The 17,952-nt window shown below is 38.6% G+C and overlaps 1 protein-coding gene across 7 annotated transcripts in view; it reads right to left on the bottom strand.

Annotated features, from left to right (window-relative positions):
• Nucleotides 1-17,952, bottom strand: part of LOC107863924 (tRNA-specific 2-thiouridylase MnmA) — a 28,621-nt gene that overhangs the window by 4,011 nt on the left and 6,658 nt on the right. For 3 of the 7 annotated variants that reach the window (XM_047407936.1, XM_047407933.1, XM_047407931.1), the window contains exons 2-6: nt 17,612-17,686; nt 9,806-9,859; nt 9,525-9,603; nt 9,322-9,449; nt 2,544-2,828 (exon numbers count right to left, since the gene is read on the bottom strand). In XM_047407936.1, coding sequence (XP_047263892.1) covers nt 2,544-2,828; nt 9,322-9,449; nt 9,525-9,603; nt 9,806-9,859; nt 17,612-17,686 — 621 coding nt within the window. The remainder of the gene's footprint in view (nt 1-2,543; nt 2,829-9,321; nt 9,450-9,524; nt 9,604-9,805; nt 9,860-17,611; nt 17,687-17,952) is intronic. The other 4 variants (XM_016710127.2, XM_047407935.1, XM_047407932.1 and 1 more) reach the window with 3 other exon arrangements.

Here is a 17,952-nt window from a genome sequence, read left to right as displayed (position 1 = left end):
CCTTGGCATTTAAGTGGGTGGATTTGGGGTGTCTTGGTGGGCCTCTTCACATTTTATTAAATATAGGCCCTTAGATGGGCTCACAAGGGCCTCACACATGGCCAAGAATGTGAACAAGGCTTGGAGTCGTTGCAACTCACGTGCTTGGCTTCGTGTGAAAGGTCTCGAGCTAGGAATTCCCGTATCATCCTCTCCATCTTGAAGGGAATTTGTCCTCAAATTCGAATCATTGCCATCCTCCACCGTTTCCACCCGAGAGAGATCACACACGTTGAAAGTGTTGTGCACTTTATATCCCGGGGGTAGATCAATCTTGTAGGCATTGTCGTTGATCCTTTCTAATACTTGGAACGGGCCATCACCCCGTGGCATCAACTTAGCATTCCTTTGAGACGGGAATCTATCCTTCCTTAGGTGCACCCACAGCCAATCTCCCAGTTCAAGAATGAGCTTTCTTCTTCCTTTGTTGGCTCGCCTCGCAACTTCTTGGTTTTTCTTCTCCAACCGCAATCTCACCTTCTCATGTAGCTTCTTCATGGCCTCGGCCCGTTTGCTTCCATCTAAGCTTATCATAAGATCACTTGGCAAAGGGGTTAAAATCCAATGGGGTGATGGGGTTGATGCCGTATACCCACTCAAAGGGTGTCATCCCCGTGCTCGAGTGTATAACACGATTATATGCAAACTCAATCAACGGTAAGTGCTCCTCCCAAGAAGTCATTTTTCCTTTAACCATGAACCGTAGCATAGACCCTAAGGTCCTATTTACTACTTCCGTTTGGCCATCGGTTTGTAGGTGGCATGAAGTCGAAAACAACAACCGAGTCTACCCCACATGGACTTCCAAAAGTGGCTTAGGAATTTAGAATATCACTCACTATGGTCCTCGAAACACTATGAAGTTTTACAACATTATCAACAAATAAAGAGGCTACACTACGCGCATCATCACATTTAGAACAAGGAATAAAGTGAGCCATCTTGGAAAACCGATCCACCATGACAAAAATACTATCCCGCCCCCTTCTAGTCCTCGGCAATCCCAACACGAAGTCCATTGATATGTCAAGCCAACGACGCAAAGGGGTGGACAGTGGGGTGTACAACCCATGGGGTTGGAGTCGTGACTTGGCTCCTTTGCACTGAACACATTGGTCGCAAATCCGGGCCACATCCTTGTGCATTCTAGGCTAAGAAAATTGTTCTTCCAAAATTCCGAGGATCTTCTCAACCCCAAAATAGCCCATTAGACCACCATTGTGTGCTTCCCTCACAAATAATTCTCTCCACGAACTTGAGGGAACACACAATCGTCTAACTTTAAACAAGTATCCATCAAATTTGGTATAGGGATGGAACCCCTATCCGTAACCCACCTATCCCTATCCAACTCTTCACTTTCCCTATAGGTAGGAGCGAAGTGAGGGTCCTCGGGATATAAAAACTTGAGACTTTCAAACCCCATCAACTTAGACGACAAAGTAGACACAAACACATGTTTTCGAGACAAAGCATCAGCAACCACATTGTCTTTACCCTTCTTGTATTGAATAACATAAGGGAAAGTTTCAAGAAATTCAATCCATTTGGCATGCCGCCGGTTAAGCTTGTCTTGTGCCCGTAGATGCTTCAAGGATTCATGATCCGTTCGGATCACGAATTCTTTAGGCCACAAATAATGTTGCCAAGTGGCCAAGGCTCTAATCAAGGCATACAACTCTAAATCGTACGTAGAGTAGTTTAGAGTTGCTTCTTTGAGCTTTGAGCTTTTCGCTAAAATAGGCAATAGGCCTCAATTCTTGCATTAAAACCACGCCTATGCCGACTCTGCTAGCATCATATTCGACCTCAAAAGTCTTGTCAAAATTCGACAATTGTAGCAAAGGGGCCGAGATGAGCATAGCTTTCAAGTCCTCGAAGGCCTTACCTTGTTCATATCCCCACTTGAAAGGCCGATCCTTTTTAATCACTTCGGTCAAGGGGGCGACAATGGTGTTATCCTTTGACAAAACGTTTATGAAAACTAGCCAACCCGTGGAAGCTTCTCACTTCACCTACGGTTTTGGGAGTTGGCCAATTTTTAATGGCGTCAATCTTAGATTCATCCACTTCCCCTCTTGAGCTCACCACAAACCCAAGAAATACAACCTCATGGACACCAAAAAAATACTTTTCTAGATTAGCAGATAACTTCTCTTTTCGGAGGACATCAAACACACATTGTAAATGCTTTACATTATCATCTAAGGACTTACTATACACCAACACATCATCAAGTAAACAATAACAAACTTTCCGATAAATGACTTCATCACATGATTCATTAGCCTCATGAAAGTACTTGGAGTGTTTGTTAGACTGAATGGCATAACCATCCATTCATAGAGACCGAATTTGGTCTTTAAGGCGGTTTTCCATTCATCACCCGGTTGCATACAAATTTGGTGATAGCCACTCCTCAAATCAATTTTAGAAAACAAACACGAACCACTCAATTCATCAAGCATATCATCTAACCTAGGAATAAGGTGACGATATTTTACCGTTATCTTGTTGATGGCTCGACAATCAACGCACATACACCAAGTCCCATCTTTCTTGGGAACTAGTAGCACCGGGAGCGCACAAGGGCTCATACTCTCCTTGATATACCCTTTGTTGTGGAGTTCCTCAACTTGGCATTGCAATTCCTTGGTATCCATCGGGTTGCTCCTATAAGCCGGTTTGTTAGGCAATTGTGAACCCGGCACAAAATCTATTTGGTGCTCAATTCCCCGAAGTGGGGGTAATCCTTGCGGTAATTCCTTTGGGAAGACATCCTTGTAATCCTGCAAAACATGAGAAATAGGAGGAGAAAAGGAAATGTTAGTGGCGTTAGTATTAAAACAATGAGCCAAGAGGAGCATCGGAGTGTCCTCGTCATGATCCACAAATAATTCTTTCCTCCTAGCCATCATCACCACACTTCCTTGCCCCTTAGAAATTAGGAGCCCTCGATTTCCCCTACTCCCTCACTCTCGGGTTCCCCTCTTTTCCCCTCACTCTCGGCCTTCTTTCCCTTTTCCCTCAATTCTCGCATCTTTTGGTGTAATTCATTCACTTGGGAAGGCAATAATGGATGAAGAGCGACCTTGCGGCCATCCTTCTCAAGTGTATACCGATTGGACCTTCCATCATGTTTGGTCGACCTATCGTATTGCCAAGGCCTTTCTAAGAACAAGTGACAAGCTTGCATTGGTATCACGTCATAAAGCACCTCGTCATGGTAGTTGGCTACCTTAAAACGTATCACACATTGCCTTGTGACCTTTAACTCGCCGCATTCATTCAACCACTTGAAAGGACTAGTGCGAGGTGTAGTCGGCAATTTCAAGAAGTTCACCATTGCAACACTAACCATATTTGCACAACTTCCACTATGTATCACCATAGTGCACACACTTCCCTTCACAAGCCATTTAGTATGGAATAGATTCTCCCGTTGGCTAGGATCATCTATTGCCTTACTAATCATGGCACGCCTCACTACAAAGTTTGGAACCACGCACTCCCCTTCTTGCGGATAAGCATCCTTACAATCATCATCATCGTCATGTGGATCATTTTTCGGTTCCTCTCCATCTTGAGGCTCGGCCTCATTCTCTTCTTTTTCAAGGCCCACTTCCTCACCAAGGTAATACAATTTCCCTTCCCTTAGGATCACATTGCGCCGGTTTGGACATTCATTGGCTTTATGTCCCCAACCTTGGCACTTGAAACATTGGAACCCTTGAGGATTAGGATACTTGTGAGCTTCTTGCCGGGGAGAAAATTTGTGGACTGTTTTAGGCTCGGGCAGCCTTGTAGTGGCGGGTTGGTCCTTGTTTTTGGGCCAACCCGAAGATGGTTGAACCATATCTTTGCTCCTCTGCGAACCCGAGGTTGATGGTCCCTTTAACTTGAACGACGACCTCTCTTTAAGCTCCCTTTCAATCTCAAGAGCCGCTTGGAAAATCCCTTCAACGGTATCAAACTTGTGAAGCGTCAAATGAGTGGAGATCTCTTTGTTCAACCCACAATTGAACCGAATGATGTCATGGCCAATTTGCTCTCCCCGATGATCAAGCTTCAACATGAGTTGTTGAAACTCGTCATAGTATGTCATAACACTTCGATTCCCTTGTCGCAAATTGTACAACCTAGCAAGCAACTCATGACGATAACTTTCGGGAAGATACCGTTGCCTCATTAGGTACCTCAACCGAAACCATGGTCGTGGTTGTCCCTCTACCAACTCGTTGCCGAACCACTTGACGTATTCCCACCAAGTGTTAGCATAGCCTTCAAAATGAGCTATGGCATAACAACTCTTCTTCTCCTCCGAGATATCATTCACTTGAAACACTTTATCACACGCCGACTCCCAAGCAAGATACACCTCAGGGTCACTTTCACCCTTAAAGATAGGTAGGCTCAATTTGATGGTATTGATGCCTACGTCTCTCTCTAGGTGTCGGTTTCTCCTTTCTCCATACCCTCGATATCTCCTTGGATCCACACGACCCCCTCTCATCTCTTCCCCCCCTCATGTAGGCATCGTCAAAGGTTCCATACCCTTCATAATCCTCTCTACCATATTCCTCAAGGTGGACGGGACGGTTTTGGACATTTGGAACTTGATTCAGAGGAATTGGATTCTGTGGAGGTGGTGGTCTTTGGTTTAGTGGAGCTTGGGGGGGGGGAGGGGGTTCGAATTTTGTGGAGGCATTTGACGTCCGAGTACCTCTTGCGGAACTTGAGGCGTTTGGGAATGGGTTGGTCTATTGGAGTCTCGGTTTAGAGGGTTATAAGTGGTTTGGCTTACGGCATTTAGTGGAGCTAGTGAAGGATTTGGCAATTGTGATCATGTTTCGGGAGTAACGGCGGCGGAGGAATTTCTATCATGTCCACTTGACGAAACATGTCAAGGAGTAGAAGGACGAGAGTTCCTTTGACTCTCCACTTGTTCTAACCTCCCACTAATAGTCGTCACTTCTCCCTTTATCTCCCATTTCCATACTCAACCTTTCAAGAGCTCGGGTCATAGCCTCAAAAGTGACCCTCATATTCTCCATTTCATTAGAATCCACGGTTTGAGACGTGGTTCCCTCCATTATCAAGGTATCACCTACACAAGCAACAAACAAGTTAGTTTAAAATCCCTCTCCTCACTCACACTCTCTTGGTTCACTCACACTCAAGTTCCACAAGTGTTGTAGATTGGCTAGGAACCCGTGAATCCGTAAGGTATGAGTATGCTCTTGCCCAGAATGGATTCTTGTTTGAAATTCAAAGAATTCTCGTCGAACTAGAGCCAAGAGTTACAACGTATTCAAACGATAAAAGCACACAAATAAACGTTGACACGAACACAAGGCTTCAAGGGACTAATTGACAAGCTAGTCGGAATGTACTAATTTGTTAATTAGTTCTCAAGTCAATTAGAGGAAACTAGGAATCAATAATTAGAAACTAGAACATCCAAATTTGAGCCTAATTATCACGTGAACAGTAACTTAGGTGACGTGGCAGCATGTCATTGGCCGCGGATCCACATAAGTAGTTCATCAACTTAAAGGCTTATTCCCCTTAGATCTTTTGCAATGGATGACTTGTTATTGGGATGGAAAACATAGGGTTTTGTAACCTTTTTCAACTTTTTTTTTTTCAAACTCAAAAGGTGATGTTTGACCTCACTAGTCCCACAAGACAAGGTTCCTTGTTTGAAGGAAAAGTGGTTGTCAAGTCTTGAAAAGGTGATGTTGGCAAGTGTTCTCACAAACAATTTTTTTCAATTTTGTCTTACAACCTTTTTTTTGGTTCTATTTCTCTTTATAGAAGTTAAGACATAAGATGAGGAGAAGTTTAGGATGAACACAACATCAACACCTTCAAGAACATAACAACAATACACCACAATGGTCACCTCCAACGCCCAAACACAAGTCAAAACTCACGGCCACTTCAAGTTTTCACAACAACAATTCTCTTCCAATTAAGCTCAACTTTAGATTTTGACACTTTTTGTGTTGATGAGGAAGAAACCAACACAAGAAACAAACTAAACAAGTAAAATCTTTTGTAGATCTACAACCAATTTTTCGACCAAAACGTTCAAGAACACACTTTTTGGTAAGAGCTTCCCAAGATTGGTTTTGTAAGAACAAAACCTAGCCTTGAGCTTTGATACCAAATGATACAATGCTAAGTGTGTATCAAGAGATTCCAACCAACACATGAACAACAAAATGAACAACAAAGTGCTAGTGAATCGAAAATGGCCACACACGGCTTACTAGGCTTGCAACACTTGTTTAAACTAGAAAAGTGAGTTTAACAACAAGAACAACAAAGACAATATTGCTAGTGAATCGAAAGAGCCCCACATGGCTTCACTAGACTTTTATATTCAACAACACAATGTTAACAAGATTTACAAAGAAAGAGATAGAAACTTGACATACAATATTCATTAATTTAAGAACCCTAACAAGAGAAAGGACCCTAAGACTAATAAATATCAATACTAAGCTTGTACTTGAACCAAGAGGAACTCAAAGAACCCCAAGAACCTAGTTTCTAGCCAAGATACAACACTAGTATCACTCTACTAGTGAGAATTCGGTTTTGGCCTCTCCAAATGAGAAAGAGAAGTCAAAAATTTACAAGTCTTTTGTTTCTTGAATAATAGGAATGAACTAAAGCAAGACTAGCCCTATTACATGGCTTATATAGTCACTTAGAAAGGAAGGACAAAGACCAAAATACCCTTGGCATTTAAGTGGGTGGGTTTGGGGTGTCTTGGTGGGCCTCTTCACATTTTATTACATGTAGGCCCTTAGATGGGCTCACAAGGGCCTCTGTTGAAAATATGTCTCAGAAATAAAGTAGGAATAAATAATTTTAGTAGTTTTAAATTATTAGAGTCCTATGTGATTTAGGAATTAGTTGTCTCTTTATTATTTGAATAGGAATTAGTTATCCCAATTTAAATTAGAGTATAGCTAGAAATTTAGCTATAAATATATGATTTGAGTTATTAATAAAATAATTCCCTTTGACAATACTATTGCCGTATTTTATTTTTCTCCAACTCTTTCTCTGTTATTTCTCCAATTTCAAAGCTAAAAACCAACAATTGGTATCAAGAGCCAGTTTCTTGAGGGATCTGTGGGAGAGATGAATTCTGAAAACTTTTTCCAAATAGCTCCTCCTGTCTTTGATGGTCAGAATTACCATCTTTGGGCAATAAAAATGGAGACTTATCTTGAGGCTTTAGATCTTTGGGAGGCCGTGAAGGAGGATTATGATGTTATTCCGCTGCCCGATAATCCCACGGTAGCCCAGATCAAAGGCCAAAAGGAAGAGAAAATCAGAAAATCAAAGGCAAAAGCAACTTTATTTGTTAGTCTGTCTCCAATAATTTTCATGAGAATTATGACCCTTAAATCACCAAAAGAAATTTGGAATTATCTGAAGGAAGAATATACAGGAGATGAAAGAATACGAGGCATGAAGGTGTTGAATCTAATAAGGGAATTCGAATTGTAAAAGATGAAGGAATCTGAGACCGTCAAAGAGTACTCAGACCGTCTTCTTGACATTGTTAACAAGGTAAGATTGCTTGGCACAAAATTTAAAGATTCAAGAATTGTTGAAAAAATTCTTGTTACAGTGCGTGAAAGATACGAAGTATCAACAACTACCTTGAAAAACACAAAAGATTTGTCCAAGATTACCTTGGCAGAATTGTTAAATACATTGCAGGCGCAAGAGCAAAGGAGACTTATGAGGCAAGATGGTATGGTTGAAGAAGCTTCGGCAGCCAACCACAAGACTCAAAGCAAAGGTAATAATTCAAGAAAAAATTATTCACCTTGCCAGCACTGTGGCAAAATAGGTCATCCTTAATTTAAATGTTGGAAGAGACCAGATGCACAATGCAAGATTTGCAATCAACTTGGCTATGAAGTCATGATTTGCAAAAACAAATCTCAAAATTGTGAAGCAGAAGCCCAAGTCACCAAAGAAGAAGAAGATCACTTATTTGTGGCAACATCTTCAATCAAGAAATCTAATTTTTGGATGATTGATAGTGGTTGTACAAACCACATGACATATGCCAAAACTCTTTTTAAAGAATTTCTGCCTTTGGAAACTATGAAAGTCAGAATTGAGAATGGTGACTATATTCCTGCAGAAGTAAAAGGGAATGTTGCAATCAAAACAATTTCAGTTGATATGAGAGGCAAAAGTTTCTGATTTAATCCAAACAGAAGATGCACACAAGCCATGCAAGAACAAAGAAGAATTGGCAGATTTATTCAAGAGGTCAAATTCAGCCAAAGCCCAGACAATTTCTGATCCAAGGAGGAGTGTTGAAAATATGTCTCAGAAATAAAGTAGGAATAAATAATTTCAATAGTTTTAAATTATTAGAATCCTATGTGATTTAGGAATTAGTTGTCCCTTTATTATTTGAATAGGAATTAGTTATCCCAATTTAAATTGGAGTATAGTTAGAAATTTAGCTATAAATACATGATTTGAGTTATTAATAAAATAATTCCCTTTGATAATACTATTGTCGTATTTTATTTTTCTCTAATTCTTTCTTTGTTATTTCTCCAATTTCAAGCTAAAAACCAACAGCCTCACACATGGCCAAGAATGTGAACAAGGCTTGGAGTCGTTGCAACTCACGTGCTTGGCTTCGTGTAAAAGGTCTCGAGCTAGGAATTCCCATATCACATATGAACCTTCAACTGAACAATATATTCGCTTGGGTTGTTTTATTTATTTGTTTTTAAGCATACTTTGGAGAACTCCATAACAATTTCATTATGAGATAAATCTTTTCAATAAAGCACTTCACTACATTTACTATACTTCAAGATAAGAACCAAATGTAAAATATCTCAAGAAACATACTGTACTTAATTGAAAGAATTATACAGACAGTCGTGGAAAATGTCGATGAAAAGATAAAAGAAGGAATTTTGGTTAAAAGCACCAGAGGCTGAGTGGGTTATGAAGGTGTTAAATCAAACTTTCTATCCTCAACTGCTAAATGCCCGTCTCTTACAAAAAGATGGGACCATAATGTTTAATTTCCAACCATGTATGTCTGCCTAAGTCTATTCAATTTCCCATATGTTCATCCTTTTACCTACAATGAAGCAAGAATCTTTCCCACCACTCTCATCTTCAAGATCTCCCCTTCTCAAGTAAACATATCAAACTTTATAAAAGGAAAATATGGTAAGAGGCTCTAAGAAACATATATGAATACTAAAAACACACCATATCTTTTGACAATTCCAAAATAGAAGGTTCATCCAGCTGCGTAGTAGATGCGTGGACAATCCTTGCATAATGTCCCGAAGCAACAAAGTCAAATTCCATTCCGCCAATGGCATCCATAAAAGCACCTGAAAATAAATTTGCCACTTACAGGCTAACGAAACTAAAGAATAGTGGATTGCTTTTCGTATAAGATGACTGACCAAATTTTATTCTAGTATTACAAAGGACATCTGGATTTGGAGTCCTGCCGCATTTGTACTCCTCAATGATATATGACACCTATACATGGAAAACATGCTAATCAAAAAACAAACTAATATTATGACCGAGCTTTCATCAATAACCCCCAGCTTATCTTTATATAGCATCACATAAAGAAACCTTTGTATAAAAACCCAATCTAAGATAAACAAAGTTCCATTCATGAGACAAGCCTGGAAAATGTGTAATTAAAGGAGCTGAAAAGTAACCAAAAACATACCACATTTTTCCAATATTCATCAGTCAAATGAACAACTTCCAATGGTATATCAACCTGAGAAATTCAAAAACAAATGTTGTGGAAACTTAATTGGAAATATCAGACAAACTAATGCAAGAGAATGATACAAGTTGGAGGAATGAGCTAAGCTAGCACTTTGAGGAAGCATGTTGTTGAAGAATTAGTTCGACAGTTATAGTTTAAATTTCTGTTATAACTGTAGCTTAGGTAGTTAACATTTGTAGTTCCATTTCCCTGTTAATTCATTGATGTTAGTAATTCAATCCAACTATAAAAGCTCAGATGGAAGACACAACAATCATTCATGAAATAATATCAATTCAGTTTTCTAATTTCCTCTCGGTTCTCATTTAATTACAACCTAATTCTCGGATTTTATCCCTAATCTGGTTAGCATCTTCCTTGAGAATCATTCTCCTAGATTAACTTTCTCCATCGAATTACTTTTTCTTGTATCAATTGGTATCAGAGACATCCAATTATTGGCATGATTATGACTCAGAACAAGAATCAAGAAGGATCAACAACAGAAATGGATGACAAGCTTTAACAGATTCAAGATCAATTGCAGAAACTCATGGAGGTTATGACGAGCATGACATATAGGACTGTACAGACAAATAAAGAGTTGAGGGAAATGAAACAAGCACTAGACAACATGACGCAGCAAGAAAAAAAAGTGGAACTTGGTAGCGCTAAATCTTCTGTTGCTGGAGACTGTTCCAGAGATCAAGCACACTTCAATACAACTAAGGAAATTCAAACTAATGGTGGTAAATTTCTCTCTCGATGCTCTAATTTGGATTTCCCTAGGTTTTCTTGTCAAGATCTGGGAACAGTATTGTATAAGGATGATAAACTGTCCACCGGTGAAATAGGGATGTCTTTTGACAATTTGGCTTCTCTTCTTGTCGATCAATGGAAATGTGAAGCAACAGAGAAAGCAGATATTTCACAAAAGGAGGAAATGTGTCTTATTCCTCGGATGTTGCTGGAGCCCATACACTGAAAGTATGGCAAAGTGGAACCTCTCGTGATGATAGTTGGCTCATAGGGTACTCCTATAGGCAAAGATAAATCAGTTGATGTGGAGGAAGAGACCGCTAACATAGAGATTGGGACGAATACTGAACAATATGCCTATTAACAGAGAAAAAGAGTGCACAAGTGATTCTAAGGTAACTGATCTGATTGATATAGACTATAAAACTAAATTGAAGAATTATATGCATAGCTTTAGTACGAAGATAATAAAGAGTGTGCTTGCATTTCCTAATGAGATAATTGTGGAAATGGATAACAATAATGCTATTGAGGAGTACAAGGTAGGGATTGGTGAACCACGGAGGGAAGTTGATGAAGAGGGAGAAAGAATCAATTCTATTGATTTCTCTCTTTCTTTCGCTATCAGTGCTATCAGTTTAATCACTGAATTGGATGTTGTAACCGGATTACAACTTACCTATGACGGCAAGCTGGAAGTCATGGTTGTTCTGAATTTTATGGAGAATGGTGGTCTTGTTGCACCTACATTGGAAAAAGTTGAAACTGATGTTTACATGTGGGAAAAAGTTTTTTTTATGGTAAGTTCTGCAGGGAAGAATCTTTTACCAAGTGACAATGTGCAGCTAAAAAGGGCACATGTAGGTCACCAGCTAAGTTACTCGGACTCTTCACTTTCGGTACCACACCCGTGTCGACAAGAAATGGGTGTGGGTGTGGGATCCGCACCAGATCTGATCAACCGATTTTGGGTACTTTGACCAAAATCAACTGAAAAAGTCCGGATAGAATTGAGAAATTCTGTAATCAAACAAAAGCTAAGGTAAAATTGAAGAAAATAGAATACCTAGTATATAGAAATTTCTACGTTATTGCTTTTCCTTTTATCTCCTTTCAGGATTTTCTTCTTGAACAATATTTTCTCCTCAAGTTTTCCTCATAATATCTCATAATTTATATTTCGGAAAAAGGCCAAAAATGCCCTTCAACAATGTAAAATGGTGCAAAAATGCCCTTTGTCTACCTATTAAGCCTAAAATGCCCTTCTCACCTACCTATTGGATCTAAAATGCCCTTCCCGTCTACCTATTGGGCCTATTTTGCCCTTTTATTTAGGCAAATTACATGGAAAGGCCATCCTTAAAACTTAATTATATAAATAATAGTATTTTTTCAATATTATAAAAATAAAAGTTTTTTTACATATATAACCATTTTAAAAAATCACAAAAGATTATTATACTTCCTAATTTAATGATGTAACTAATTATCAATTCACCTTAATTTAAGAGATATTTTTCAATCATAAAATTAAAAGTAGAAAAGATAATCCCTACTTTCAAATCTCTCTCTTATATTCAAAATTCAAATATTTTTAAATAAACCAAGTATTCCATTATTTGCTAATGTATGTTTCGTTTTGTTTTAATGTATGTTAATCATTTAGTATTATTTCATTATCGTGTATTTTTAATTCTAATGTAATGGGTTAACCATAATTTTTTATGATAAATATTTATGAAATAAAAATCAATATGTTGGAAGTACATATATACCATGTATTTTTGTTGTATAAATATAATTTATGTCAAACTAAGATTATTATTATATTTTTGATATAATTTATGGAATAAATATTCATGGTATATCTCATTAGGTCAGAAGTATTTTTCTTGTTAAAAAATTATTTATTAAATATAAACATATATTTTCAGTATTACATGGTATAAACTTTTTATATCTAAAATATACCATGTACGTTTATGGTATAAATATAATTTATATGGTATAAATATAATTTGTATGGTACAAAAATAATTTGTATGGTATAAATATAGCATATAAATATACAACAACAACATACCCAGTGTATTCCCACCTAGTGGGGTTTGGGGAGGGTATAGTGTACGCAGACCATACCACTACCTCAAGAGAAGTAGAGAGGCTGTTTCCGATAGACCCCTAGCTTAGGACCAATAACAGTATAACAAATACAAAAAGTAAGCGGATACAAACTAGTATGGTACACAAAACAAACTAACAGTATAACAAACACAAAAGATAAGTGCATAATAAACTAGTACGAAATGCAAAAAAGCCAACACCACTAACCCCAAAAACTACAGCCCCAACACTACAAACCAGAAACTCCAGACACCCAACACCTCTCTAGCGGTCTCCCTAATGCAACTGGAAGTCGTCTCCCACATATTATCCACCCCCCCTCTACTCTCCCAAAGTCAGGCTCCCCCACTTAATCCTGGGTCGCACCTCTCTACTTCTCTTCTTTTTGCCCTTATTGATAACCAAGTCCATCACCAACAACCTATGTTGAGTCGAGAGATTCTCGCTAGGTATGACTTTACAGTCTTTACATAGCGCTCTATCCCCTTTTCTAAGAAGCAAAAAGTCTATCTGAGTCTTGGCCACTGAACTACGAAACGTAATAAGGTGATCCTCCTTCTTCGGAAAGCTCGAATTTGCTATCCACAACCCAAAAGCCCTAGAAAAATCCATCAGAGAAGTTCCTCCTACATTCCGCTCACCAAAACCGAAACCGCCATGCACATGATCATACCCTCTCGACAAATACCCAATATGCCCATTGAAATCCCTTCCCACGAAAAGCTTCTCAGTGCTCGGGATGTTCCTCACCACCTCATCTAAAACCTCCCAGAATTCCTTTTTCTCCTCTTCATCCAAACCTACTTGCGGGGCATAGGCACTAATAACGTTCACCGTAGACCCTCCCATGACTAACTTAATAGACATCAATCTATCACCAACTCTCTTTACCTCTACCACCTGCTCCATAAGATCTTCATCTACTAAGATACCTACCCCATTTCTATGTCTCACGCTACCCGAGTACCACAACTTATATCCATCCACATCTCTCGCTTTAGTGCCTACCCATTTAGTTTTCTGGACACACGCTACACTAACCCTCCTCTTTCTAAGAATCTTCACCAGCTCTATAGACTTACCCTGCAAAGTACCAATGTTCCAAGACCCAACTCGCAACCTAGAAGCTCTCTTATCCCGCCTAACCTTACTACCCCTAGCCCCTAACCCCAAACTCGATCCTAGACCCGACCCAAACCCCGACCCCGACCTATGACATGCCCCTAGTCTACCCTCGCCAATCACAGCCACTATGCAACAAAGGGAAGAAAGGAAAAAGGGAAGAAAGATAACAAAGGGGGATACACAAATTTTGGTGCACAATAGTCAATAGCGGGAACTAATACTACCATACTTAATGGATATGCTAGTAAATCAAGTAACTAATCAGACAAGGTAACACACTCCAAAACTACTAAGAACAATAAAGAGATTCACACGTACAACACTATTACAAAGTAACCAATCAGCAAGAAATTTGACACCTACAACCAGATAGTCAGCCAAGACGCTACGAAACAGGAATCACAACAAAAATAGTGCAGAATACTACCGGTAGTAGCCCCTAAAAATCAAGAAAGCTATACACAATTAGAAAAGATGGATCGAGTGCACCTGATCGAAGCTGGGTTGTGTCCTTATACTTGGTTGAGTCGCTGGATATACCATATATTTTTATGGAGGCATCGTGAAAGCAGGCAATAAAAATGAAAAACATAAAATTTTGATATAGTATATAAAAATGTCTTTTCATGTAATTTGCCTAAATAAAAGGGCAAAATAGCATCAATAGGTAGACGGAAAGGGCATTTTATGCTCAATAGATAGACAAGAAGGGCATTTTAGACCCAATAGGTAGACCAGGCATTTTTGCACCATTTCACATAGTGGGCATTTTAGGCCCTTTTTCGTTTATATTTTATAACTCTATTTAGATATTTAAATTATTTTTCGCCGAACCCCCGCACCCGTATCCATCTCTAGATACATATCCCTGAATCTTTAAATTGAGACCGTGAAGGATCCGACCTCTAGATCCGTACCCGTATCGGACACCCGCACCCGAATCCAAGCAACTTAGGTCACCAAGACAAAGCTAATATCATGTGCAGCCAAATAGAAGCCTACAAAAATGAGGAACCAGTCATTAACATTATTGTTTGGCATGATGGGAAAATGTGGAGGACTGCTGGGCACACCTAGAGTCTTAAGATACAGGGAGCTGTAGCAGCCTGGAAAAGCTTCATGGCTACTTACCTCGTAACTTTGGACAGTAAGGGCTCCCATGCCATTACATCAATACATTGTGAGCAACTAACTGATTCTGATGTGGCTTCTAGACAAAGGTCTACACTTTCTCTTGGGGCTTCGCACAAAATAATTCAGACAGTTGATCAGAGTATTCTTGTCATGCTTGCTCTTGCTAATTTTGAGATGTTGGAAAAGGGTGGAAGGAATATTGTGGCTTCACTCAAAGAGAAGCAATGTAGTTACCATGTTGATTATAAGAGTAAATTGGGGCAGCTGAAGCATAGTCTAAAATTCATGAACAAGTTGTGCAATACTATTAATGTGGAAAGGCATTGACTCAGTTGCATGTTAAGGCTAATCGTTGCACTTTCCGTTCTCCGTATTGTCACTTTTATAGGGTTCATTATACATGGCCTTGGAGGGGAGATGCAACAAAAGTTACTAATGGTGATGAAGATGCATAACCTCCAAGATGAGTGAACTTTTGCAATTCGTAGTGAAATTGATACAACCAAAACTACTTTTATTAGTAGGGTGATGAAGAGAAGATATGGCATCAAGGATGTGCTTCTACCTTGTGAATTGCTTCAGGATATACTGATGGGAAGGGAGCACTTGCATTGTAGTGGAAGATTAACACATTTCAAAGGTGCTATTTTACATCAAATCTTGGAGGAATTTCTCAAGGATAGTAACCTCTTCTGTGATGATGCAGTTGACAAGGCATCAGGAAAACAGGGTAGATATATGAGGAGAAGACTCAATGTAGTCACTTTATTGGTCCCTAAGATTGCTGACAAAAAGTTCGTTGATATTGAGTTAAAAGATATTGCCCTGTGTTGGTTTTCTCCTTGCAGTATGACTTTGTTAAGCATGAATTTCGGAAGCATAAATGCCCCATGGCTAAGGATATCCTTGACTGAAGAATTGTCAAAAGAGGTAATGAGGTTGTGTCATGTCCTTATCAAATGGATTGGCATAGATGTTGTACAATAGGAGTGCAAAAACCGAACCAACCAATATACCAAACCGATAAAAATGTTATTGGTTTATTGTTATTGGGTTATAAGGCTAACAGTTTTTTAATTGTTATATAAAAAAATTTTATTAGGTTATTGGTTCAGTTCAGTATTTTTTATTGGGTTATTGGGTAAACCGATAACCCAATAAGAATATTCCAAATTACACCTTCTCTCTCTATATATGTATATATATAATCCTCTCTATATTTCTCTTTTATTTCTATAAACCTATTCAATTTTCCGAAAACCTATTCAAGCTTGAAGATTCTTGTAAAATAAAACACATCATCTAGTATTTTTGCTGCAACTAAGATTTCATTTATTTTCTTGTTAGTTGCTACTATTTCTATTTTATGCATATTTTCTTATCGATTAAACCGGAAAAATCGGACTGTTAAGGACTAAAAACCGATAAACCGAAAATCGATAAAAAATATCCTATTGGTTTGATTATTGGTTTAACATATTTAAAAACCGATAACTGATAAACCAAATCGATAATACATAAAATCGAACTGAATCGACCGATGCACACCCCTACTGTACAAGGCTACATTAGGAATTCTTGTCTGAAGTGCAACATGTTTTCGTCTTTTCCATTCTTGTGGTCAAGAATGTTCTTTACAGAAGGGTATTGATACAAGTTGGAGGAATGAGCTTGAGGAAGCATGTTGTTGAAGAATTAGTTAGACAGTTATAGTTTAAATTTTTGTTATAACTGTAGCTTAGGTAGTTAACACTATAGTAGTTCCATTTCTTTGTTAATTCATTGATGTTGGTCATTCAATCCAACTATAAAAGGTCTGATGGAAGACACAAGACACGGCAATCATTCATGAATAATACCAATTTAGTTTCTAACTTTCTCTCTGTTCTCATTTAATTACAACCTAATTCTCGGATTTTATCCCTGATCTGGTTAGCATCTTCCTCGAGAATCATTCTCCGGGATTAACTTTCTCCATCGAATTACTTTTTCTTGTATCAGAGAAACACCCTTTCCTCCATCTCTCCCTCATTAAAAGGAACCATCAATGTGAAAAGGACTTGTGGAAACATCACATAATCGTGAAAAAAGCTTGTGGCAACATAACATCAACTTGAAAAAGAGCTTGCGGAACATAGTGGGAAATATCAGATTATTAATGCAAGAACAGGAAAAAGAAACACCCACAACCTGGATTGTGTGCAAAAGTTAAAGCGTGTCATGTCCAAATACACTTCCAATTGAATCTTATTTCAAACTACTTGATATGGTTATCCCTTTCCCTTTTTCCCCTGCCAGACCAGGATGTTGCATAATCTTTTCATTAACAGCAGATTTGAATTCTTTACTGGCCTTTGATGTACTTAACAAGTCTTGCAAATATTTATCCCCACCCTTCCCAATCCTACCAAAGGAAAACTAATTACAATAAAAAGAAAAAACTAATTACAATAAAAAGAAACCAACAAATAACGCAGTAAGTAACTCGCATTTAGCAGAAATTTAACCTAAATCAGTCGGCGCTATCACTACAAAGATGACATTGTGCCTACCGTGTATTGAAATTCTCTTCCAGATCAATACATAAAAAGAGAAAATAACCAAGGAAAAGAGACTGACCTGATCACAAACAGCCTTAGCATATCTCAAGTCATCCTCCCATGGGCATTCAGACCAAAAGTTCTCAAAGTCTTCCTAAAAAAGACAAGGCAATACACTTGATAATCATTTAACAATGCAACAACAACAACAACATACCCAGTATATTCCGACCAAGTGGGGTCTGGGGAGGGTAAGCATACGCAGTCCATACCACTACCTCAGATGTGAGATAGAGAGGTTGTTTCCGATAGACCCCCGGCTCACAATAAAACAATCTGGACAAGGAATAGTAAGAGAACAAGATACAATAGAAATCATCAATATCCGATAATACCATAAGCCTAAGTTGCTCGGACTCT

Source organism: Capsicum annuum, chromosome 3, assembly GCF_002878395.1.
Source record: "Capsicum annuum cultivar UCD-10X-F1 chromosome 3, UCD10Xv1.1, whole genome shotgun sequence".
NCBI classification, from domain to species: Eukaryota; Viridiplantae; Streptophyta; class Magnoliopsida; order Solanales; family Solanaceae; genus Capsicum; species Capsicum annuum.
Note: the sequence above shows the minus strand (reverse complement) of the source record. Positions and strands in the feature narration are given on the sequence as shown.